Source organism: Dermochelys coriacea, chromosome 7 (genome assembly GCF_009764565.3).
Source record: "Dermochelys coriacea isolate rDerCor1 chromosome 7, rDerCor1.pri.v4, whole genome shotgun sequence".
NCBI classification, from domain to species: domain Eukaryota; kingdom Metazoa; phylum Chordata; order Testudines; family Dermochelyidae; genus Dermochelys; species Dermochelys coriacea.
This window is the reverse complement of record NC_050074.1, coordinates 80732403-80759096: the sequence shown is the minus strand read 5'-3', so window position 1 is coordinate 80759096 and position 26694 is coordinate 80732403. Positions and strand designations below refer to the sequence as shown.

Genomic DNA, 26694 nt, shown 5'->3' with positions numbered 1-26694 from the left:
GAGGTAGCTGTGGGAGTGACTCCTGTAGTGAAAGACGCATTGAGGATGACTGGATGTGGAAGCTGTGGTATGTACATGATCCTGGAGGGGGGAACCAGTAAGAGTTTTTTCTGCATGAAATGTCGTCTGATAGAGCTGATGGAGGAAAAGATCCGAGGTTTGGAGATGCAGGTGGAAAGTCTGGTTGAGTTTAGGAAGGGGTTTGAGCAGATGATGGAGCAAAGATATGAGGTATCTGAAGGGAAAAGCTCAGACTCACAGATGGAAGCAGGGCTGGGGAATTTTGAGGAGAGACTGGATGAGGAAAGTGGTCAGTGGAAACATGTGACTCAAAGAACCAGGCAGAGAAGAAGACAGGCTAGTGAAGGAGAAATAGAGCTTAGGAACAGGTTTGCAGAGTTGGAAAATGAAGAAGGGGCTCAGCAGGTATTTGTTGAAGGTGGAAGGGTAAGGAAGAAGAGAAGAGAGACTAGTCCTATAGAAAAAGGGGAAGAGTCAAGGGAGACTACACCAAATATGAGCCCCAGGAGGATACAGGATGGGTTGAAGAGGATTGTAAGGGAAAATAGGAATGGAAAGAACTTGCAGCCAGAGGGAACAGGGGAGAGACTGGAGAATAGCACTGTCACCAGGAAAAGGCAGGTCTATGTGATCGGGGACTCTTTATTGAGAAGAATAGACAGGCCTGTAACTAGAGCTGATCCTGAGAATAGAAGGGTGTGCTGTCTTCCGGGTACTAAGATACGGGATGTAGACCTGAGGTTGAAAAGGATCCTAAAGGGAGCGGGAAAGAATCCCCTAATTATCCTTCATGTGGGAACAAATGATACAGCCAGATTCTCGCTGGAAAGTATCAAGGGAGACTATGCTAGGCTGGGGAAGACACTTAAGGAAATTGAGGCTCAGGTGATCTTTAGCGGGATCCTTCCTGTTCCTAGAGAAGGGCAACAAAGGTGTGACAAGATTATGACTGTCAACAGATGGCTTAGGCAGTGGTGCTATAAGGAGGGCTTTGGGATGTATGGCCACTGGGAGGCATTCACAGACAGAGGTCAGTTCTCTCGGGATGGACTTCATCTGAGTAGGGAAGGAAATAGACTTCTAGGATCGAGGCTGGCACAACTGATAAAGAGAGCTTTAAACTAGGAATTGGGGGGAGATGGATGGGAGATGTCCAGAAAATCTCCACGCCAGATTTTAGCATTGAGAGGGAAGAAGATGAAGTAAGAAAGGATACAGCCATGGGTAGGAGAATGTATATAAGGAGCGAGGGCGGTGTGGATACTAGTCTAATAGGTTATACTGGCTGTAGAATGACTCTGCCTAATAGGGTACAAAATGTGAGCGAGGCCAAACAGCAAAAATTAAGATCTTTGTACACCAATGCGAGGAGTCTAGGTAACAAAATGGAGGAACTAGAGCTACTGGTGCAGGAAGTGAAACCAGATATTATAGGGATAACAGAAACATGGTGGAATAGTAGTCATGACTGGACTACAGGTATTGAAGGGTATGTGCTCTTTAGGAAAGACAGAAACAAAGGTAAAGGGGGTGGAGTAGCATTGTATATCAATGATGAGGTAGAATGTAAAGAAATAAGAAGCAATGCAATGGATAAGACAGAGTCTGTCTGGGCAAAAATTACATTGGGGAAGAAAACTAGTAAAGCCTCTCCTACGATAGTGCTTGGGGTGTGCTATAGACCTCCGGGATCTAATTTGGATATGGATACAGCCCTTTTTAATGTCTTTAATCAAGTAAATACTAATGGAAACTGCGCGATCATGGGAGACTTTAACTTCCCAGATATAGACTGGAGGACCAGTGCTAGTAATAATAATAGGGCTCAGATTTTCCTAGATGCAATAGCTGATGGATTCCTTCATCAAGTAGTTGCTGAACAGACTAGAGGGGATGCCATTTTAGATTTAATTTTGGTGAGTAGCGAGGACCTCATAGAAGAAATGGTTGTAGAGGACAATCTTGGCTCAAGTGATCATGAGCTAATTCAGTTCAAACTAAATGGAAGGATTAATAAAAATAAATCTGCAACTAGGGTTTTTGATTTCAAAAGGGCTGACTTTCAAAAATTAAGGAAATTAGTTAGGGAAGTGGATTGGACTGAAGAACTTATGGATCTAAAGGTAGAGGAGGCCTGGGATTACTTTAAATCAAAGCTGCAGAAGCTATCGGAAGCCTGTATCCCAAGAAAGGGGAAAAAATTCATAGGAAGGAGTTGTAGACCAAGCTGGATGAGCAAGCATCTTAGAGAGGTGATTAAGAAGAAGCAGAAAGCATACAGGGAGTGGAAGATGGGAGGGATCAGCAAGGAAAGCTACCTAATTGAGGTCAGAACATGTAGGGATCAAGTGAGACAGGCTAAAAGTCGAGTAGAGTTGGACCTTGCAAAGGGAATTAAAACCAATAGTAAAAGCTTCTATAGCCATATAAATAAGAAGAAAACTAAAAAGGAAGAAGTGGGGCCGCTTAACACTGAGGATGGAGTGGAGGTTAAAGATAATCTAGGCATGGCCCAATATCTAAACAAATACTTTGCCTCAGTCTTTAATAAGGCTAAAGAGGATCTTGGGGATAATGGTAGCATGACAAATGGGAAGGAGGATATAGAGGTAGATATTACCATATCAGAGGTAGAAGCGAAACTGAAACAGCTTAATGGGACTAAATCAGGGGGCCCAGATAATCTTCATCCAAGAATATTAAAGGAATTGGCACCTGAAATTGCAAGCCCATTAGCAAGAATTTTTAATGTATCTGTAAACTCAGGAATAGTACCGAATGATTGGAGAATTGCTAATATAGTTCCTATTTTTAAGAAAGGAAAAAAAAGTGATCCGGGTAACTACAGGCCAGTTAGTTTGACATCTGTAGTATGCAAGGTCCTGGAAAAAATTTTGAAGGAGAAATTAGTTAAGGACATTGAAGTCAATGGTAAATGGGACAAAATACAACATGGTTTTACAAAAGGTAGATCGTGCCAAACCAACCTGATCTCCTTTTTTGAAAAAGTAACAGATTTTTTAGATAAAGGAAATGCAGTGGATCTAATTTACCTAGATTTCAGTAACGCATTTGATACCGTGCCACATGGGGAATTATTAGTTAAATTGGAGAAGATGGGGCTCAATATCAACATCAAAAGGTGGATAAGGAATTGGTTAAAGGGGAGACTGCAACGGGTCCTACTGAAAGGCGAATTGTCAGGTTGGAGGGAGGTTACCAGTGGAGTTCCTCAGGGATCGGTTTTGGGACCAATCTTATTTAATCTTTTTATTACTGACCTTGGCACAAAAAGTGGGAGTGTGCTAATAAAGTTTGCAGATGATACAAAGCTGGGAGGTATTGCCAATTCAGAGAAGGATCGGGATATTATACAGGAGGATCTGGATGACCTTGTAAACTGGAGTAATAGTAATAGGATGAAATTTAATAGTGAGAAGTGTAAGGTTATGCATTTAGGGATTAATAACAAGAATTTTAGCTATAAGTTGGGGACGCATCAATTAGAAGTAACGGAAGAGGAGAAGGACCTTGGAGTATTGGTTGATCATAGGATGACTATGAGCTGCCAATGTGATATGGCTGTGAAAAAAGCTAATGCGGTTTTGGGATGCATCAGGAGAGGCATTTCCAGTAGGGATAAGGAGGTTTTAGTACCGTTATACAAGGCACTGGTGAGACCTCACCTAGAATACTGTGTGCAGTTCTGGTCTCCCATGTTTAAAAAGGATGAATTCAAACTGAAGCAGGTACAGAGAAGGGCTACTAGGATGATCCGAGGAATGGAAAACTTGTCTTATGAAAGGAGACTTAAAGAGCTTGGCTTGTTTAGCCTAACTAAAAGAAGGTTGAGGGGAGATATGATTGCTCTCTATAAATATATCAGAGGGATAAATACAGGAGAGGGAGAGGAATTATTTAACCTCAGCACCAATGTGGACACAAGAACAAATGGGTATAAACTGGCCACCAGGAAGTTTAGACTTGAAATCAGACGAAGGTTTTTAACCATCAGAGGAGTGAAGTTTTGGAATAGCCTTCCAAGGGAAGCAGTGGGGACAAAAGATCTATCTGGCTTTAAGATTCTACTCGATAAGTTTATGGAGGAGATGGTATGATGGGATAATGGGATTTTGGTAAGTAATTGATCTTTAAATATTCAGGGTAAATAGGCCAAATCCCCTGAGATGGGATATTAGATGGATGGGATCTGAGTTACTATAGAAAATTCTTTCCTGGGTATCTGGCTGGTGAATCTTGCCCATATGCTCAGGGTTTAGCTGATTGCCATATTTGGGGTCGGGAAGGAATTTTCCTCCAGGGCAGATTGGAGAGGCCCTGGAGGTTTTTCGCCTTCCTCTGTAGCATGGGGCATGGTTGACTTGAGGGAGGCTTCTCTGCTCCTTGAAGTCTTTGAACCATGATTTAAGGACTTCAATAGCTCAGACATGGGTGAGGTTTTTCATAGGAGTGGGTGGGTGAGATTCTGTGGCCTGCGCTGTGCAGGAGGTCGGACTAGATGATCAGAATGGTCCCTTCTGACCTTAGTATCTATGAATTGTTTCTGTTAGGTTAAGCTTTTCATACACAAACTTTACATTGAGATGGTAAATTAATACAACAAAAATCATTTATAGTTCTTTTTCTTCTACATAATCAAGAATGGGGGAGAAACCTCCCAATAGGATGTTTTGTGATCTTTTATATCACACTGAGCTCCATGTTTAAGAATGCAGATGAAGATGAAGCAGGTATTTTATGCCTTCAGAGCTTTAATTAAAAAAAGTATTAATCAGCCTTCCTGATGGTAACTGTTACACCTGTTATTACAGAATCTGTGATTAAATATGAACAATAATATTTTAAGATGTAGAAGAGATATCAAAGGCACAAAATGACAAAACTTCTAGTCCTTACTTATGTAAGTTCTCACAAGCCGTTTGATATAATATTGTGATAAAATGTTAAGTGACATTTAATTACATAAATATTAGCAAGCTTGAAATTAAGTGTCTGTAAGAAAATTTAGGAACTATTTAATCCTTTTTTATTTATTGTATTACATGTGCTAGTTACAAAAAAAAAACCCCTAGATTAGGGATTGAAAGTACTGCTTGCACAGGGTTAAACTGAATAGCATAAGACACCATGATTGTCTTCCTCTGCACTAATTCTATAATTATTTTGGTCTGTTTTTGAATGCATCTAATGAAGGTGTATAAACTATTTGTTGAATATAAATAGACTGCTGCTCAAGTCTGTGCCAGAATACCCCCATTGTATTTCAAATCCAATGAATTGGCCAATGCCGATTTCTTAGTTTGGAAGGCTATTCTTTTAACATACCATAAGATGACACACAGAATACATTCATGAAATTCATTTCCCAAAGGATACTGGTAGTGCACAATTACCAGACTTATTTTCTGCCCTGACAAAAGGGAAAACTGTGGCATCGCAGGTATCATTCTATATGTAAAGACTAACAAATGCTGACATTTTATTTTTTTAAATCATAACTAGTGTAATTCTCCAAGGAAAACTAAAATCAAGATTATAAACCAAGAGTAATTAATATTTTTAAATAAAAATGAACATTTTAATATTTTGGTGGAACTGGAAAGCTGCAACAGTTCAGCTAACTTGAAAGGGGGTAATGTAATGGAAAATGTTATCCAGAATCGAACTACCACAGTAATGTAGTGCTAGTCAATCTTACTGACGTACAGAGTAGAGACAGATATTAAAAATACTAATTAAAATTCTATCTTAAGATATACCAAAAAAACCCCAAATGCTGATATCAACAGAGAAAAGTGAAAGCACAAAGACAAGAATAATAAAAGTTGAGATTCAATTAATAGTAGAGTCCATGGTCAGAAGAAACCATTGTGATTGTCTAGTCCACAGGTGGGTAAACTATGGCCCATGGACAACATCCGGCCTGCAGGACCCTCCTGCCCGGCCCCTGAGCTCTTGCCCTGGGAGGCTAGTCCCCGGCCCTTCCCCTTCTGTTCCCCCTCCCCCTCAGCCTCAGCACGCTCTGGGCAGCCAGGCAGCACGGTTGCAGAGCTGCAACCTGACTCTCTGCTCTGGGTGGTGCACCTGTAGCGCTGCCAGCCACCGGTGCTCAAGGCAGCGCGGTAAGGGGGCAGAGAGTGGGGGCATTGTATAGAGGGCAGGGAAGTTTGGAGGTGTGGTCAGGGGCTAGGGGGTGGAGAGGGGTTGGGGGGGTTAGAGGGAGGGGAACAGGGGAGTTGGATGGGGCACAGGTCCCGGGGAGGTTATCAGGGTACAGGGAATGGGGGTGGTAGATGGGGCAGGAGTCCCGGGGGAGCCATCAGGGGGCAAGAAATTGTGGGGTTGGATAGAAGGTGGGGGCAGGGCCACACCTGGCTGTTTGGGGAGACACAGCCTCCTCTAACCGGCCCTCCATACAGTTTTGGAAACCCAATGTGGCCCTCAAGCCAAAAAGTTTGCCCACCCCAGTCTAGTCAGACCTCTTGTATAACACAGGCTGTAGAACTGCCCCAAAATAATTCCTAGAGCTAACTTTTTGAAAAACATCCATTTAAAAAAATGTCAGTGATGGAGAATCCACCAGGACCCTTGGTAAAATGTTGGTAAAATGTTTCAGTGGTTAATTACTCACCATTAAACATTTACACCTTATTTCCAGTCTGAGTTTGTCTAGCTTCAAATTACTTTCAGCCATTGGATCGTGTTATACCTTTCTCTGCTACATTGAAGAGTACATTATTAAATATTTATTCCTCATGTAAATACTTATTACTTAGGCTGTAATCAAGTCACGCCTTAACCTTTTCTAAGTTAAATAGATTGAACTATTTGAAGATTGAGCTCTTTGAGATACCACAAATGATAACAATTAGTCTGGGAGCACAATGTAGTAAAACCTCATTCTGCGGGCAAGTGAGTGATATAAAGATAGGGGTCATGTAATTTGATTTGTAAAATCTACAGAATCCTAATTTCAGTAGTGTCCCCCTCTGCAGTGTGGTGGGCAGACTTGATGCCTTCCCCGGCTCCCAGCTCCAGGTCCACCAGTTGGCGGAAAGTTTGATAATACAGTGTCATCACGAATAAACCAACTTGGGTATCATTCAAAAGCCCTTTCTCCCCAAGCACAATAGCATCAAACACAACAAATCTGGAACAATTATGTAGAAATATTCAAGAAAATGTTTAAAAATAAAACAAAATTAATTATACTTAACATAGAAATGCCTTATATTTTAAAAAAAATTACCTCGGTTAATCCCAGAGAAGTTTCAGAGTAGCCTCCGTGTTAGTCTGTATTCAAAAAAAGAAAAGGAGTATTTGTGGCACTTTAGAGACTAACACATTTATTTGAGCATAAGCTTTCGTGAGCTACAGCTCACTTCATTGGATGCATTTGGTGGAAAATACAGAGGGGAGATTTATATACACACACAGAGAACATGAAACAATGGGTTTTATCATACACACTGTAAGGAGAGTGATCACTTAAGATGAGCCATCACCAGCAGCATGGGGGGTGGAAAGGAGGTGACAAGCAAGGTAGGCTATTTCCAGCAGTTAACAAGAACATCTGAGGAACAGTGGGGGGTGGGGTGAGGGGGGAGAAATAACATGGGGAAATAGTTTTACTTTGTGTAATGACTCATCCATTCCCAGTCTCTATTCAAGCCTAAATTAATTGTATCCAGTTTGCAAATTAATTCCAATTTAGCAGTCTCTCCTTGGAGTCTGTTTTTGAAGCGCTTTTGTTGAAGGATAGCTACCCTCAGGTCTGTAATCAAGTGACCGGAGAGATTGAAGTGTTCTCCAACTGGTTTTTGAATGTTATAATTCTTGACATCTGATTTGTGTCCATTTATTCTTTTACGTAGAGACTGTCCAGTTTGACCAATGTACATGGCAGAGGGGCACTGCTGGCACATGATGGCATATGTCACATTGGTAGATGCGCAGGTGAACGAGCCTCTGATAGTGTGGCTGATGTGATTAGGCCCTATGATGGTGTCCTCTGAATAGATATGTGGACAGAGTTGGCAACGGGCTTTGTTGCAAGGATAGGTTCCTGGGTTAGTGGTTCTGGTGTGTGGTTGCTGGTGAGTATTTGCTTCAGATATGGGGGCTGTCTGTAAGCAAGTACTGGCCTGTCTCCCAAGATCCGTGAGAGTGATGGGTCGTCCTTCAGGATAGGTTGTAGATCCTTGATGATGCGATGGAGAGGTTTTAGTTGGGGGCTGAAGGTGATGGCTAATGACGTTCTGTTGTTTTCTTTGTTGGGCCTGTCCTGTAGTAGGTGACTTCTGGGTACTCTTCTGGCTCTGTCAATCTGTTTCTTCACTTCAGCAGGTGGGTACTGTAGTTGTAGGAATGCATGATAGAGATCTTGTAGGTGTTTGTCTCTGTCTGAGGGGTTGGAGCAAATGCGGTTATATCGTAGCGCTTGGCTGTAGACAATGGATCGAGTGGTATGATCTGGATGAAAGCTAGAGGCATGTAGGTAGGAATAGCGGTCAGTAGGTTTCCGATATAGGGTGGTGTTTATGTGACCATCGCTTATTAGCACCGTAGTGTCCAGGAAGTGGATCTCTTGTGTGGACTGGTCCAGGCTGAGGTTGATGGTGGGATGGAAATTGTTGAAATCATGGTGGAATTCCTCAAGGGCTTCTTTTCCATGGGTCCAGATGATGAAGATGTCATCAGTGTAGCGCAAGTAGAGTAGGGGCATTAGGAGACGAGAGCTGAGGAAGCGTTGTTCTAAATCAGCCTTAAAAATGTTGGCATAGTGTGGGGCCATGCGGATACCCATCGCAGTGCCACTGCTTTGAAGGTATACATTGTCCCCAAATGTGAAATAGTTATGGGTGAGGACAAAGTCACAAAGTTCTGCCACCAGGTTAGCCGTGACAGTATCGGGGATACTGTTCCTGACGGCTTGTAGTCCATCTTTGTGTGGAATGTTGGTGTAGAGGGCTTCTACATCCATAGTGGCTACGATGGTGTTTTTAGGAAGATCACCAATGGATTGTAGTTTCTTCAGGAAGTCAGTGGTGTCTCGAAGATAGCTGGGAGCGCTGGTAACGAAGGGCCTGAGGAGGGAGTCTACATAGCCAGACAATCCTGCTGTCAGGGTTCCAATGCCTGAGATGATGGAGCGTCCAGGATTTCCAGGTTTATGGATCTTGTGTAGCAGATAGAATACCGCAGGTCGGGGTTCTAGGGGTGTGTCTGTGCGGATTTGTTCTTGTGCTTTTTCAGGGAGTTTCTTGAGCAAATGCTGTAGTTTCTTTTGGTAACTCTCAGTGGGATCAGAGGGTAATGGCTTGTAGAAAGTGGTGTTGGAGAGCTGCCTAGTAGCCTCTTGTTCATACTCCAACCTATTCATGATGACGACAGCACCTCCTTTGTCAGCCTTTTTGATTATGATGTCAGAGTTGTTTTTGAGGCTGTGTGGCATTGTGTGGATTGTGTGAGGCTGTGGATGGCACTCTCCAACACCACTTTCTACAAGCCATTACACAAAGTAAAACTATTTCCCCATGTTATTTCTCCCCCCCCCCCACTCCCCACTGTTCCTTAGATGTTCCTGTTAACTGCTGGAAATAGCCTACCTTGCTTGTCACCATGAAAAGTTTTCCTCCTTTCCCCCCCCCCGCTGCTGGTATGGCTCATCTTAAGTGATCACTCTCCTTACAGTGTGTATGATAAAACCCATTGTTTCATGTTCTCTCTGTGTGTGTGTGTGTGTGTGTGTGTGTGTGTGTGTGTATATATAAATCTTCCCTCTGTATTTTCCACCAAATGCATCCGATGAAGTAAGCTGTAGCTCACGAAAGCTTATGCTCAAATAAATTTGTTAGTCTCTAAGGTGCCACAAATAATCCCAGAGAAGTTAGCCTTGACGTGTAAGACTGAAAACATTTTATTCATCAAAGCCATCATCAATGCCATCTCTGTATAGGACTCCACCACTTTGTCATGCTGATCCTGTGTATGCCACAGTCCTATCTCCACAGAAGATAGGTATTTTAGACATAACTGGTGTGAATAGTCCATCCTCCAAGACCCACCTTGAAGGTGCTCAGAATGGCTGAGAGAGACAGTTATGAGATCAGAAATACACTGGAGTCATATGCTGAGTTTACCACTTGAAGGCCAACATTGACACTTGCAAAGCTAGGCTGGCTGATGTTTTCCAAAAAGCAAACACAGGAAAAATTGCCACTGACATGGGATGCGTTTATACCTGCTATCAAGATCGCAAATTATCAAGCAATGGAATGGCTCTGGGATGGTCAAGTGTATCCAAAACTACCATCCCCTATCAAGCATGTGTGGATCCTAGAGAATGGACTGATCCTGCCAGCTATGTGTGAAATACCATGCATATCCAAATCAGTCCTTCAACTAAGCAAATGCATGTGTGAGAAGAGTTGATTTTTAAACATTTCGTTGGTTTTACCTACATAATTGTTCTAGGTTTGTCTTGTTTAGTATCACTGTGTAAATGGGAGAAAGGGCTTTTGAATGATACCCAACTTGACCCATTTCTGACAGCATTGGTGGAAATTTTGATAATACTATCAGAGGACCTGAAGATAGGGGAAGGGGCAGGCAGTGAATCCCCCTTCCCACCATGCTACTGAACATGACTTTGCTGAAGTTATAATTCCATAGTCTTTTACCAATCAAATGATATCTCCCCTACCTTTCTATCCTTAACTTACACATGCTCTCAGAATAAATAGTGCCGCTGCATTTCTGTCTGTCTAGAGCACTACCTGAGGAGGCAAAGCAGAAGCTTCAATACACATGAGACCTGTCTTTCCCATTAAATTGGATTAAATTGAACCCACCCATTACAGTTAGATAAGAACATCTACAGTGTATCCTGAAATGCATATCTGGATAGCCAAAGGGCAGAGCCTAAGGGCACTGGTCATCTCTTGGTTGGAACTGAGTGGTTCCTTAGTCTAATACAGATGACAAGGTGGAAAAATAGACTTGTTAATTCCTTCCCTTGCCCCCCTCACACCACACCATCCTCATCAAATTCTTGAGTGAACAATTTTGAAAATACTTTATTATCTTCATTTATGATGGGGATAAAGCATTTTAAAGGGATACATTTTTATTTAAAACCAAGAGCAATGAGCAGAGACCTCTCTTAAAAATGTAACCTAAGAAATAGTAGCAACAAAGATAGAACCTTGGTATTTGAAGATAAGGATTATGGAGTTATAAATAACATGACATTTAATAAAGCTAATGTTAAAATTATATAATACATAGGTTAAGAAAAGAGTGTCTGAACAGGTGACTATACAAACTCAATCGGAGCCTGATTCAAAACCCATTGAAATCAGTGTAAGACTTCCAGTGACTTGAGTGGATTTTTGGATCATGTCCTCAAAGATCAATAAAGGTTTGGAAGGGATAGTGAACGGAGAGTGAGAAATTAGAATCTCATTTTTCAAAATATTTTAAAAAGGAAAAAATATGGAAAAATTTGAGATTTAAAATCTATTGCTTGGCTCAAAATACCTTGAGTTTTCATCGTAAGGAAAGATTCCTATTATGTAAAATGATTTAATCAAGGATCATAATTAAATGTTAGAACTGGGTTTAGAAAATTGAATCTTAGATCCCTGATTTTATATAAAACTCAATATTTTGAAACTCATGGCAAATTAGTAACAGAACTTTTAGTACAGTAGATACTGTTGTTAAAAATTACACTAGATTAAAATATACTGACAATGTGAAGGTGCTCTCAGCTTGGAAAAGAGAAGAATAACGGGGGGAGGGGAGTGTCTATAAAATCATGACTGATATGGAGAAAGTAAATTAGGAAGTGTTTACTCTTTCTCATAACACAAGAACTAGGGGTCACCAAATGAGGTTAATAGGCAACTGATTTAAAACAAACAAAATGAGGTATTTCTTCACACAATACACAGTCAACCTGTGGAATTCTTTACCAGAGGATGTTGTGAAGGCCAAGACTATTAACAGGGTTCAAAGAAGAACTAGATACATTCATGGAGGATAGGTCCATCCCTGGCTATTAGCCAGGAAGGGCAGGGATGGTGTCCCTAGCCTCTGTTTGCCAGAAGCTGGGAATGAGCGACAAGGAATGAATCACTTTATGATTACCTGTTCTGTTCATTCCCTCTGGGGCAGCTGACATTGGCCACTATCAGAACTCAGGATACTGGGGCTAGATGGACCTTTGGTCTGACCCAGTATGACTGTTCTTATGTTCCTTTATAGCCACAGCAATTGGATCAATCTCAGTTTTCCATTAGGAAACATGTAATCAGAATAGGGTATGCATTGATTTCTCATTGGCTTCATTCATGTTATATAGAAAGCAAGAATAATCATACTGAAGTTGATTTTTTTCCATTAAAAGTAAAACTGATATTCAGAAGATTTAAATATAAGATAAAGAACTCAGCATACCGACATTAATTAGAAATCTGGGACTACAGTTTTTAGAGCCCTTTAAAAGAGGAGCTGCCAAAGCTCCCTAAAAGTGGTGGGGCCACGGGCTTCCAAACCATGACCCTACTCCTTCTCCCTGAGCCCCTGGCACCAACTTGCTTCTCTCTGCCTCCCACCCCCTGTCACTTGCCCTTACAGCCGGTAAAAAGTGATGGAGCCATGGCCCCCTGGTCCCTTCCATGTTTCAGTGCCCCGGCATTAAAGAATATTGTTTGATGTATATTCTGTCCTCCTCAAAATGTATGTGGTGCTTTCAGTATTTTCATTTGAAATTGTATATTCTAAGAATCTTTTCCAATTAGCTTCAACAGCATTTGACTATGGTACCCTCTAATGACTGGCTCTTTAACAGAGAATGAAAGCCTTAATTATTTATTAAAGCACAAAAGAGTTCTTTTAAAATTATCTTTAACTGAAGGTTGCTTTTGCACAAGAAATAGATTTTAAATGATCGTGGACATTCTAAATTAAAGAGTGCATGTGCCAGGTGGCTGCTTCATCAGTCAGCCTTGAATGGCCAATATAGTACAGCCATTTTATTTTGTATCTCATTTCCATTTCTTTTAACATTATGTGATATCAGAGCTTAAAAGGCACCTAAAGTTTTGTCTGAATCTTTGGGCTCTGATTCTTTTCCTTTCAATATTTATACCTCTAATAGTCATTTTGTTTGTGGTGGTAGTGCAGCCCTGTTGGTCCCAGGATATGAGATAGACAAGGTGGGTGAGGTCATATCTTTTACTGGACCAACTTCTCTTGGTCCATAACTTTGCAAGACACTAAAAATTGTGTTCTCAGCAGAAATGCAGGTTTTATGGTTCATTACAACAATTTGTTACCTACTAACCTTCTTTTGTCCTAGGACTGCAGAGGTGTTGATTGGCCACTTCATTTTAAGTTGTTTCTTGCAATATGTTAACCCCTCATGCTTAACAATCTGTCCCAACTTGTACTTAACTGTGACACTCTGGTTACTTTTTTGAAGTCTGAAGAAGAGCTCTGTGTGGCTTTAAAGCTTCTCTCTTCAACCAACAGAAGTTGGCCTTGCCCAATAAGTAACTTTTTTTTCACTTTATATTTGTGCAGGTCATGTGCTTTTTCACATGCCTAAGTTATACTCAAAATTGATTTTAATATTGTTAATCAGAGGCATTAGATGGTAGCCTGAGGGCCTGTAGATATAATAACACAGTTACTAGTGATAGTAAATAAATGATTTCCTTTCTCACCATCACACCTCCCTCCCAAAAAAATCAGTGAATTTTTTTAGAAAATTTTCAGCATTTTGTCAAGTAGAAGGAATTTTTTTTTCACTTTGTTGATGAAAACCTGAGCATTTTAAATGAAAATTAATTTTTTTAAACTAAAGTTTCCTTTTAATGGAAAAGCCATTTTATATTTGTGGGGGACGACAAACTTTTGGACAGCCACTAATAGAGAAACCTGTTCTGGGACTGTCTTTTAACTCATACAATACTTTTGTGGCATCCTTTTTGTTATAATTTATTTTGATATCTATGCATGTAATTCTCTCCCTAGCATAGATTAATTTTGTCAACCCACCCTGTAAATGAGTTTACTTCAAGTGCAGTGATTTTACTTATTTCAATATCAATATTCAATATTTAACTGAAACTAGTAGTTCACAGTACGCTCAATAATGGATGCTTAACCAAAATTTATTTTAAGACATCAGTGAAGCTATCTTTATTTACACCAAATAAGGGATCATATCCTCTTAAAGATTTGAAATCCCTGGTCCAGTTGATTTTGGAGTGACTATTGTAAAGTTCCAGGATTATTTGTTTGGAGTTTGGTTTAAGATGTTTTCTGTATCTCTAGAAGAGAGGGTATTCTTGAGTTCCTGTAATATTACTTCCGTCTCTCTTAATCTTAAAAGGGTAAAGACCCTGAGGAATATGCTTGGTATGGTAGTTTTGTAAATTAGTTTGCATGTCATTACTGATGCAGAAAACTAATGCTCCAGATACCATTTATCATGTTAATATTTTTTTCCACTTATGGATCCAAAATTCAACATATGGGACATTCTATTGAATGTAACTTACTAAGAAATTATTCTCTAGATATTTAGCTTGTTGTTGATAAATTACAAAGACCTAAGAACCTGGCTTTGTCATTTCCACTCTCTCTCTTTGGTCATTAAGGGCTTAAACTGTTGAGGTTGGTGCTGGGCATACACACCTTGCACTGAAGTAAGTCCATATATCTGACCAAAATGGTGCTGTTTCCTCAACTGTTATATAATTTGTGAATGCTCCCATCACATTATTAGTTAAAGATCTCACAAGGCTCAGATTTATCTGTTATGCTCTAGTGCATAAAGGAATTATTTTGGGGAAGTTATGTGGCTTGTGTTACAGACAGAAGGACAGACTAAATGGTTACAGTCTCCCCTTCAGGCCTTGAAAGCTATAAAACATATGCTTATAAGATTTATTTTGACAGAAAGGGGGTTATAACACTGCATTAGGAGCTGCTGGGTGTTCAATATTTTTGTAAATCAGCCTGCTTGGGGGTGGGTCTAGCTTTTCCCTCATTTTTTTAAAACTTTGGTTCAACTTTAGCTCAGTTCCATCAGTTTTCATCCTAGCTGACTTTGGAGGAACCAATATAATTTTTTGTCTAGAGGTTTCACTTCTCTGGCCCTGTGCTTTAAATTGGGAATTTTGCAGCTGGCAATTTTTCAGTCTGAAATCTGTTTAAAATGTAGTTTAACTAACGGTGCATTTTGCTACTATTTCTGGGACATCAGTTGTGTCTGATTGGGTTTCAGGTGTACTATATCTAAGGAAGTCAAGTGTGAAATACCCTTTTGTTTACTACTGTATTGGCTAAATGGATAAATGAACTTGGTGATTTTTGTCACACTTCATTCATATTTTATAGTATATTTATAAACTGAAATAGGAAAATCTGTCCCAACATTGGATTTTTAGATTTTAACATTATTGCATGATATAACTTAGCACTTGTTGTTCTTTGTTAGTTCCAGTCTTACTGAAAATACAGAATATTTGGGATTCCATTTTTTTAACTGTCACTTGGAACATCAGCAATTTGGTTTGTTTAGACAGGGAAATCTTTTGCATATTCAGTGAATAGCAGGCAAAATGACTGAGTAATTGATGTATGAACTGACGTGTTTTGAGACTGCTAAATAAAAAAGGAATGGAGCAGACATTACTTCATAGTCCTGCTCAAATGTATTTGAGATACAAAAAAACAATGAAGAGTCCGTTGGCACATTAAAGACTAACAGTTTTATTTGGGCATAAGCTTTCATGGGTAAATAAAACCCCACTTCTTCAGATGCATGGACTGAAAATTACAGATACAGGCATAAATATATTGGCACATGAAGAGATGGGAGTTACCTTACAAGTAGAGAACTAGTGTTAAGAAGGCCAATTCAGTCAGGTTGGATATGGTCCACTCCCAATAATTGATGAGGAGGTGTCAGTACCAAGAGAGGGAAAATTGCTTTTGTAGTGAGTCAGCCACTCCCAGTCCCTATTCAAGCCCAAATTAGTAGTGTTAAATTTGAAAATGAATTGTAAATCTGCAGTTTCTCTTTTAAGTCTGTTTTTGAAGTATTTTTATTGGAGGATGGCTACTTTTAAATCCGTTATTGAATGTCCAAGGAGATTGAAGTGTTCTCCTACTGGCTTTTGTATGTTACCATTCCTGATGTCTGATTTGTGTCAATTTATTCTTTTACATAGAGACTCCTCAGTTTGGCCAGTGTACATGGCAGAGGGGCGTTGCTGGCACATGATGGCATATATATATATATATATATATATATATATATATATATATATATATATATTGATTTAATTGGGGATTGGTCCTGCTTTGAGCAGGGGTTGGATTAGATGACCTCCTGAGGTCCCTTCCAACCCTAATCTTCTATGATTCTATGATCACATTAGTAGATGTGCAGGTGAATGAGCCCTTGATGGAGTGGCTGATGATGTTGGGTCCTCTGATGGTGTTGCCAGAGTAGATATGGGGACAGAGTAGGCAACGGGGTTTGTTACTGAGATTGGTCTCTATGGTATAGTGTGTGTATTTGCTGGTGAGTACTTGCTTCAGGTTGAGGGAGCTACCTGTAAGCGGGGACTGGCCTGCCCCCCAAGGTCTGTGAGCATGAGGGATCATTTTCCAGGATAGGTTGTAGGTCATTGATGATGTGCTGGAGCGGTTTTAGCTGGGGTCTGTACGTGATGGCCAGTGGTGGTGTGTTTATTTTCCTTGTTGGGCCTGTCCTGTAATAGGTAATTTCTGGGTACCCATCTCGCTCTGTCAATCTGTTTCCTCACTTCCCCAGGTTGGTACTGTAGTTTTAAAAATGCTTGATAAAGATCTTCTAGGTGTTTGTCTCTATCTGAGGGATTGGAACAAATACAGTTGTATCTTAGGGCTTGGCTGTAAGACAATGGATTGTGTGATATTCCCGGATGGAAGCTGGAGGAATGTAGGTAAGTTCTTTCTGAAACTGAGCTGTGGGTAGTAATCAGTCATTGAAAATGCACCAGACAGAGTTAAGGGGAGTTAAATGACTCCATGATGCTGCAGTCAAGGAGATACAGAGATAGTAACTAAGGGGAATGCTGCCACAGGCAGGCCCCTGAAAACATTCTAGAAATTCTTGGAGCTCTCTGAACCTTTTATATTACCTTTAGATTGCTCTGTTCTGAGTGACTGAGCTGAGTATTGAACTTCACTTAATCAATTTATCTGGTGACTAGTTCAAAACAACCCTACTTTCCATTATTTTATTTACCAACTCATAAGCAGCTTTGTATAACTTTGGCTAACTGAAACTATCAATTTCTGTTTTTAAATTATGACAAGCCATTTAGATTCCTTTTTTAAAAATACAGGTTTGAGGTTGTGTTAAATTAGCATCCTGTTAGCTATTAAATCTGATCACTGGTGAAAACCACCTTCATATCTTGCTGTCAGTTTCAGGGAAAGGTGAGGAGTGGGAAAGGAAAGTTTTTTTATTTATTTGGAGTGACTTTCTTCTGTATAGAAAGTTTGGTGAAAAGTCAGTTTGACAGGGTTTTTTCATGTATTTTTGATTAATATTAAGACTGCCTTTTCTATGAATGGCTGAGTTACCACTGTTATCAGGTGGGTCGAACATAATCTTTTCTTACTATTCTTGACTCTATAGTTAAGTACAGCATGAAATAACATTGTTTTAAAAGCACTCTCACAGACTATTGTGAACCTTGAAAAATTGCATAGAATGCTATACTGACTGACTCACCATTACTATAGCTTGTACAGATTAGAGTTTCTTAAAAAGTTGTAACTAACCTGTCTGATCTTTTACTTAAAATGCATTTGAAGAAATTTATGCTTTACACAAAGTCTTCCAGTAGGTTAAAAATAATTCAGGAATAAAAGATTCTGAACATCCTTGTTTTTAAAAGTCATTGGTATATCCTTATAAAATGTAGACAAAGACCTGATTTTAAGGTATGGCTAAGCCTTGCAACTCCCACTGACTTTATGTGGAGCTACAGGTGTTCACTACTTCTGAAAATCAGGCCATAAAGAAACAGTTATCATCTTCACTGGGAGCATGATTGATCTTTGAAGCAGCAAGGCTGCTATAATTAAAGTGCAGATTTGAAGATCTGTTTTATAGCTATCAACGTATTTTGAAAGCCCCATGAAAAATGAGGGGCTGGGGTTAGATCATGAAGTCCTTACTGAGGCAGAGTAATATACAGTACCAATCAACATGGTATGTCATGACTGATCATATACTTCAGGACTTATATACCTCAAATTATTTAGCAGTTAAAACACAGGCAATGTTGCTCTCAAGTGCTTGCTTTTCACACACTGGGGGCTTGTCTGTTACCCGCAGGATCGACAGGTATTCTAGTCTAAACGCGATAAATCGACCACCAAGCGCTCTCCCATCAACTCCAGTACTCCCCCGGAGCGAGATGCGCAGTCAATGGGGGACAGCGTCAGCTGTTGACTACCGCAGTGAAGACACCGCGGTGAGTAGATCTAAGTACATCGATTTCAGCTACGTTATTCACGTAGCTGAAGTTGCATAACTTAGATCAATCCCCACCCTTAGTGTAGATCAGACCTCAGTAATCCAGGTGGACTTTGGCTTTCCATTGATATATATTTTCAGAAAAAGAATAAGCAAAAAACTAGCCAACCAAACGAGTGTTTTGCTTACATGCCAGAATGAAGAAGGATCAGAAAGTTGGAATGTCTCTGATTCCTTAGATTATATCTAGAGTTGTTCAGGAATTGTCTATCAAAAATGTGTTTTTGATGGAAAATTGCAGTTTTTTCAAAATTTAAATTTTCTGTGGAGAATTCAATTTTGCCAAAATGTTTTGAGTTTTTCACTGGGAAAATTAAAATATTATGAAATGAATAGAAATACTTTCAGTTTCTCCAAGCTAATTAAAATGTTTTTCACTTCAGGTCAGTTTGCTATTAATTTGTGTTTGCCCGTACTGTGTGCTTTGTGCAAAAATGAATACTGGGGTATAGTGTTCTGTCTTCTTCTTTCCTATATTTCTGTAGTACCTCCTTCCACCTCCCCTCTCTGTCTATCTCCTTTCTCTTCTCTGTTGCCACCCAAACACCAAAGCCACAAATGACAAAAATTGTTTCCATTGATGGTCATTTTATTGTTTTCACATTTTAACTTTATTTTAAAAAGTTTTCATTCCACAAATTGATTCCCTCTTTATTTTTTCATTTATTATAACTTTTTAAATTTTACAGTGATTCCAGAGTTTGATACTCAAGTCAATATTGCACTGGAGGGCTTAAGCAGGAACACAATGCATCAGTTTGATGACAATCAATTTGTGGACATCTCAAAGAAGGTCTATGATACAATTCATAACATCAGATGTTCAGTCATGATGATTCGGGTAAGTCTCTTCATTCATACTTTGACTATTCATTAATAACATTATTGAGCAATTGGGACACCAAGGAACATTCACAAGACTTTAGAGCTAAATAAGGTACTATTGCCACAAAGTTCAGATCCAGATTTGCATAGTTCCAGACTATGCTGGTGCTTTGTTTCTGGGTTACTTGAATAGGCACGAGTATCATTCTAAAAGGTCAGAACCAGAACCGTGGAAGTGAAGAGATGGTTGTATTAACTCCACTTGTGGTGATGGGGCCTCACATTTTTAGGTGAGGTCTGTTGGAAGGTAGCTGTTGCATTAACTTAGATGGAATATATGGGCCAAAAGAGCCAAAGGTGTTACCATCATTGTCCATCATTAAAGCATTTTAAATGAGGTTTACAGAGTCCTCAGCCTATTTAGTATGATATCAAACACCATTAAAAATCCCTTTCAACCTTTTATTAGAGATACAAAAAACCCAAGGGAAAACAGTTAAGACATTTGAAATGTCAAGTATTAAGTAAAGCTTTCATTTCAACAGCCTTGTTCCCTTTCATTGGAGAGAGTTTTTAGAAGGAAAAAGGCCCTTATGTAATGTCTTTTAAAGGCTAATAGCTGTCAGTTTTTTGGAGGTGGGGAGAAGATACAATTGAGATGTGCTGGAGTGGCTGTAGCTGTTGTTAAGTCTGATCTTGTTTCCTAAAAGACAAACAAGACAAACAAACAAAAAAGCGGGCGAGAAAAGAACAATGATGGATAAAGCAGTTTTTGTCTCTGATGTTGACTTACTTGCAACCTCACATGCTGGGCCTGTGTTTTTTCAGCAGTGGTCTTATCAGCTGCTCCAAAACTTGGCAAACTTGAACTGGCATTGGTCTATTTAGGGCATTGCTTGCAGTTGCCTCTCCAGTCAGGGGTGCTGGAACACTTTTTATAGCGAAGGTGCTAAGAGCCATTGAACTGAACTGTAAAACCTGTTATGATGGGAAGCACTTGAAGCCAGGGACTGCAGCAGCACCCCTAGTTTCAGCACCTATGTCTCCAGTCACAGGCACACAGCAGTGTGGCAAAATGTCCAGTCTGGGCTGACTAACCTGACTGTTATGAAACAGAAGGCAAAAAGAGAGAGTTAGGAAAGAAAATACATGAGGTGAGGAAGAAGGAAGAAGAGACACTGTGGGTAGGAGGAAGATGAAATCTCACATCTCAGGTAATATTTGGGATTTAGCTGGAGTTGCGGGAGATGGCAGTGTCATTTGTGTCCAGGCCCAGACTGGGCAGGACTACTCTCAAGAGTAGGATGAAGAAGAGAAGAGTAGTCGCAAGAGACCAGGATGGTAGCAGCCTGGATGGTAAAGCTCACTTCAGGCATTGTTGGCAGACAGTTGCTAATTCATCCCCAACGTCTTTTCTTTTTAAGAACACCCAAAGTGTTGGGTAGAATAGTCCATCCTCTCGCTATTTTTGTCTCCTAATCAGCCTAATTTCCAGAACATGAATTCTGATTTCTGGTTCCACACTTTTATTGTTTACCAAGCATTATCTTAAAACAGTCCCTAAAGTTATATCAGTAGTCTTTTTTGTTTGGACTAATTTGGACTGTCTGTCTGTCTGTCTGTCTGTCTGTCTCTCTCTCTCTCTCTCTCTCTCTCTTTCGCATCTTTTCCTATCGATATTTTTTGTTCTGACATTTTATGAATTTACTCCCTTTTTAGAGATGAGCACACAATTAGGGTAAACTTGTAGTCCTTTTATTACAACATCTGTCATTTATAATGAAATTCCTTTTATAACGAAGTGTGTCTGCATGCACATGAAAAATAGACATCACTACCAGTGGACTCAACTGCATTTGAATGGTCACCAGTAAGCAAGCAATAACAAAGTCCTAACAAAAGCTCAGGAGATCAAGAAAAGATTGTCATGAAATAGGACATCTGGACTTTTCTACTTCATGAGCTCCACCATGCAAAGAGTGATGTGAGAAGCTTTTTAAAGGTTCACTGGAATGACAGCTGACACTTCTCCCTCCCCAAGGAACATTTAGTTGTGTATGCTGCCAAACCAAGAGTAAAGCATGGCATTTATTTTGAGTAAGGATGCGTTTGCATTCCTAATGAGAGACAGTCCATTCAATGCCAGACTTATTTCAGTCTACCTATAAGGAGCTTTAGTAAATCTGACTTATTCAAGCATCTGCAGTAACCATAGCAGCCAACATGAGGAAATTTAGCGTGTTCTATAGCAAACTGTAGGAGCTCATTGATATTGTGCCAAAGAACAACATGCTTCTGATTACATGGGATTTCACTACTAAAATGAGGGAAGGAATTGTTGATCAAAATATAATTGGAAGATGTAAATGAACAAGGACACCAATTCAGAGTTCTTTTCAACATCAAAGCAGAAGCTCTGCAGATCAGCTCCACAGGAACCATTTCAAGCAAGTAATTGGAGAGAGAATATTTTAAAAAGTAATTCTTCTTATCTGCAAAACCCTGCCAGATCCCATTATTAACTCAGTGTTTCAAAGTTAAAGCTTCACTTCAGATGTGTAAAAACACTCACTCCAGCCATGCAGGTATAGCCTCAAAAACACTGGAAAGAAGCTTACTGTCAAATAGTTGTTCAGCAATGCACTATAATATGGGGGGACAGGGTTTGAATCTGGGTCTCCTGTATCTCATCTGAGTGCTGTAATCACTGGGCTGTTAAGTACTGGGGGGACAGAGTATATGCCAGTAGCACCTCCTCCTCCTCATTTTTATCAATGGGAGCTAAGTCCCCCTGTACATCTAGCCCAAAAATTTGAAATGTTTTATTTGGAAAATATCAAAATGAACTATTCTAACACTTTTTTCCAAGTATTTTTCTGACCAAAACAATTAACCAGAAGTGACACGGATTAATGAAATGTTTCAGCCAACCTGAATCTGTTTTTTCAGTCAAAATAAAAAGTCACCTGACACTTGTGCTATACTTGATCACTCTAGAAAGGGATCCAGTCTAACAGTCAAAACAGATCTTAGTTTGGTGGAGTATGGAAAAAGACTTCTAATCATTTCAGTGCTTTCAGGATACAGTACAAAGCCAGAAAAGTGGCCCCTTTATGGCACTATACAGACACGCTGAAAGTTCTGGCATTGGATAAGAGGTGGCTAGCTATGATTTATATCTGAAATGTCTATAAACTATAATAACTAATAATGAGTATTAGTAATTCCAAGACACACAATTATGTTAAAATGGAGTTAAGCTTGAGGGCATCAGTAATGTAAGGATAAAAACCATTACAAAGAAGTAAATTGTAATTACCTCAAAACCGAGGAAATCCAGAGATGAGGTTACGGTTAAAAGAAATCCAAAGATGTTATGGTAAAAAAAAAATGCAATTAAGGGACCTATGATTGATGTATTTGTGTGTGTGTGTGTGTGTGTGTGTGTGTGTGTGTGTGTGTGTGTGTGGTTTCAGATTAAATTGATTAAAGGTGTAGGGGTTGACATTAAGATTTAGGGCTGTTTTTTTTCCCTTTCATGGTGTAACAAGAGGGCAGAGTGAAGTTTGGCTGAGTAGGTAGGCTGCTGGAATGTAATCCTACTCTGTATTTCCTGCTGGCCAACAGAGGCAACTGTAGGCAATTAGGAAAGCACGTTGCACCAGTTTTAGGAATGGGTCACTGTGTAGTCCCCTGTTTCATGCTTGGGAACTGCAGGAACTCCTTTGGGACACTGCAGCTCCACAACATGTCTAATATGGGCCGGTGCCTAGAGGCTAAACTCGGAGGAGGAGATGATGATATCTGGAGATAATTGGTCCAGAGGTGCTCAGATGACCCACACATGGTGGTTGGTGTCTATAAATGAGGCATAGGTGAGAAATGGTGGTCTATACTAATCTAGAATGAGCCCTGAGGTGTTATGGTGTCAGGACAAGGTGTCTCATTGTTACATAGTCCACTCATGTGTCGTGGTCTTTACCACGATTTTTTTTTATTTTTTTACCTCTTAGACCCTTCAGTGCCACATGGAATGAAACTAAAATAATACAATCAGTCAACTGTAAATGTATTTTACTTGTATTTGCTACTCACCAGCTTTGGCTCTGTTATGTAGATCTGACCATTTAGCTAGTGCATTTGATCAACACTCTCTTAAATCTAAGTATTGTCAAGAAAGGAATTCTGAGTAATAAAATATATCTTAGACTGATCTGGCATCATTACAGGAGTTTGGTAGGGTTACACAGTTGCTCTGCATCTGTTCAGTTGCTGGAAATAAATACTTATTCACATTGTTCTTTTTCGGTATAACAGCATTGGTTTTGCTGATGCAAATGCTGAAATACATTATTCTAAGGCTATTTTTAGTATGCCTAAAGCTATTGATTAGACATAATATGGAATTAAGATTTCACTTGAATATGAAGTGGGACATTGGCTCTTCAAAAACAGCATATGGGTTCAAAGTGAAAACGGAGAGTTGAGTTTTGGATCATGGAACTGTTTGTGAATAAGGTGAGCAGATTCTGGCCTGTTATCTGTGCTCCATTTTGTTTGATGTGAAACTCAAAAGATGTAATATTTTGAACATCTACAAAAGTGACAGAGGCACCATCTGGATGAGAGAATGCTGCCAGGGACTGTATTCGAGAATGGAGAGAGGTGATATGAAATAGAAAGTCAGAAGTGTGTGGAAAGCACAGAGGAGTAGGGCAGACACTGCTGCCTGAACAACATAAATAGGAGGTATTCACCAGTACTTTTAAACCAGGGTACACATGGCTCACTAGCCTTAAGTTACTCTTGTCATTACTTTATAAGGCCTGGTCTACAATGGCGGGGAGGGGGGAGGAATTGATCTAAATTATGCAACTTCAGCTACGTGAATAACATAGCTGAAATCGACGTATTTAGATCTACTTACTGCAGTAGGCTGACTGCTGACGCTCCCCCATCGACTCTGCCTATGCTTCTCGCTCCGGTGGAGTACCGGAGTCGACGGGAGAGCACTCGGCAGTCGATTTATCGCATCTTCACTAGACGTGATAAATCGACCCCCGCTGGATCGATTGCTCTGGAGGTAAGTGTAGACATGCCCTAACTCAATTGACTTAGTGAAGTGATACCAAGGATGCATTTGGCCTGATGCACATGAAGGTTTACAATGTGAAAAAGTAATTCTCTTAAAAATATTATAATGTTCAAAAAGGCTTTTTAATAGATTCAAAGGCTCTTAAAAATTGCAAAAACTGATCCAGGCACTCAAACCTCAAAAGAAGCAGATTTGAGATGACAGTCGGGATTTCCACAGGATTCTGCAAAGTTTTTTCAGTTGGCCCTGTAGGGGCATGTTCCCATTAAAGTGATGACTTTAGCCTATATTTGTTAAAGGGCATTCAGCTTACTACAACTTGCTACCTGTGGCATTTTATATTTTCTGTGTATATTAGGGGCAAAATTTAGGGCTGTCAACTAATTGCCGTTAACTCATGCGATTAAATCAAAAATTAATGGTGATTTAAAAAATTAATTGCAGTTTTAATTGCACTGTTAAAAATAGAACACCAATTGAAATTTATTAAATATTTTGGAAGTTTTTCTACATTTTCAAATATATTGATTTCAATTATAACACAAAATACAAAGTGTACAGTGCTCACTTTATATTACTTTTGATTACAAATATTTAAACAGTAAAAAACAAAAGAAATACTGTTTTTCAGTTCACCTCATACAAGCACTGTATGGTGAATATGCAACTTACAAATGTATATTTTTATATATATATATTTTTTTACATAACTGCACTCCATAACAAAACAATGTAAAACTTTAGAGCCTATAAGTCCACTCAGTTCTACTTCTTGTTCAGCAATTGCTAAGAGAAACACTTTTGTAGCCAGCATTGCAAGTTATTGATGTGCCAGATATGCTAAACATTTGTATGCCTCTTCATGCTTCAACCACCATTCCAGAGGACATACTTCCATGCTGATGATGCTTGTTTAAAAAAAATGCTTTAATTAAATTTATGGCTGTACTCCTTGGAGTGTTGTATTGTCTCCTGATCCATGGTTTCTCTTACATTCTGCCACATATTTTGTGTTATGGTATCTCTGACGACCCAGCATATGTTGTTTGATTTAAGAACACTTTCACTGCAGATTTGACAAAACAAAAAGAATGTTCCAGTATCAGATATCCAAAAACAGGCACAGCACTGAAGACGTGCAGTGCAAATTTAGTAACATTGTTTGCTCAAAGGTCAGTCATACCTCTAAATGTTGTCTACCACACAGAAAGCATTTTCTCTGTTCTTGGACTCTTCAGTCTTCAGTTGAACATGGGAAAATCCACACAGATTCCCATTTAGAACATATAATTTATAGAGGCATCCCTGGATTCCTTGGCATCCAGGTCCTTCCTTCCTATGGACAGATTCCTCATGCTATTGGACCTTGTCAGAACTAGTCAAAGGATGCCCCAGACTTCAGTCAAAACTGGATTCAATTTCTAGGTCACCTGGTGGCTTGTCCTTTTGTGAGAGAACATGCAAGATTATACCTTTGCTGTTTCCTTGGCTAGCTCAGATCAGTTCACTCACCAGACACACAGCCTAGACAAACAGGTGTCAGTTCTTCAACCAGTCAGATGATCAATAGGCCAATGGAAGGTTCATCACAATGTAGGGGTGGATGTCAACTTCCTCCAACCTATGCCAGTGGTAACCATAACCACAGACGCATGTGTTAGGATGGGGTAGGGGTGCTATGCTCAAATCTCTAGCAGGACAGGGTAGATGGTCATCCCAAGAATCCACCCTCCATGTCAACCTGTTGGAGCTTAGAGCAGTCAGAAATGTCTGCCCTTCATTTTCTGCCTCTCATCAAATGCAGGTCTATAAAGTCATGACAGACATTATGGCCTGCATGTTCTGTATCAGTTGGCAGAGAGGCACTAGATCCCCTTCCCTCAGCACCAAAGAAATAAAATTATGGAACTGATGCATAAGAATTTCAGCAACGTATCCCTCATGCAGGCAAAATGTCACAGCCAATGCTCTCAGCAGGTGTCTTTCCCCCAAGACTATGAATGGGAGTTAGTCCCAGGTTCTCGTCGGCCTATTTCAGATGTGGGGATTTTTAGAAGTGGACCTCTTTGCCACAGCTATGAATAGAAAATGCCATCTATTCTGTTCAAAGGGAGAT

At 39.8% G+C, this 26694-nt stretch overlaps 1 protein-coding gene and 1 long non-coding RNA gene across 6 annotated transcripts in view; both read left to right on the top strand.

Moving 5' to 3' along the window:
* CTNNA3 (catenin alpha 3) overlaps positions 1 to 26694 on the top strand; it is an 889777-nt gene that overhangs the window by 695263 nt on the left and 167820 nt on the right. For all 5 annotated transcript variants that reach the window (XM_043518063.1, XM_038411313.2, XM_043518062.1 and 2 more), the window contains one exon: positions 19348 to 19499. In XM_043518063.1, the coding sequence (XP_043373998.1) occupies positions 19348 to 19499 (152 nt within the window). The remainder of the gene's footprint in view (positions 1 to 19347; positions 19500 to 26694) is intronic.
* On the top strand, positions 8092 to 16842 carry LOC122460902. Its single transcript, XR_006282513.1, has 3 exons — positions 8092 to 8124; positions 8210 to 8215; positions 16634 to 16842. It is a non-coding gene; the product is annotated as an uncharacterized LOC122460902 (long non-coding RNA).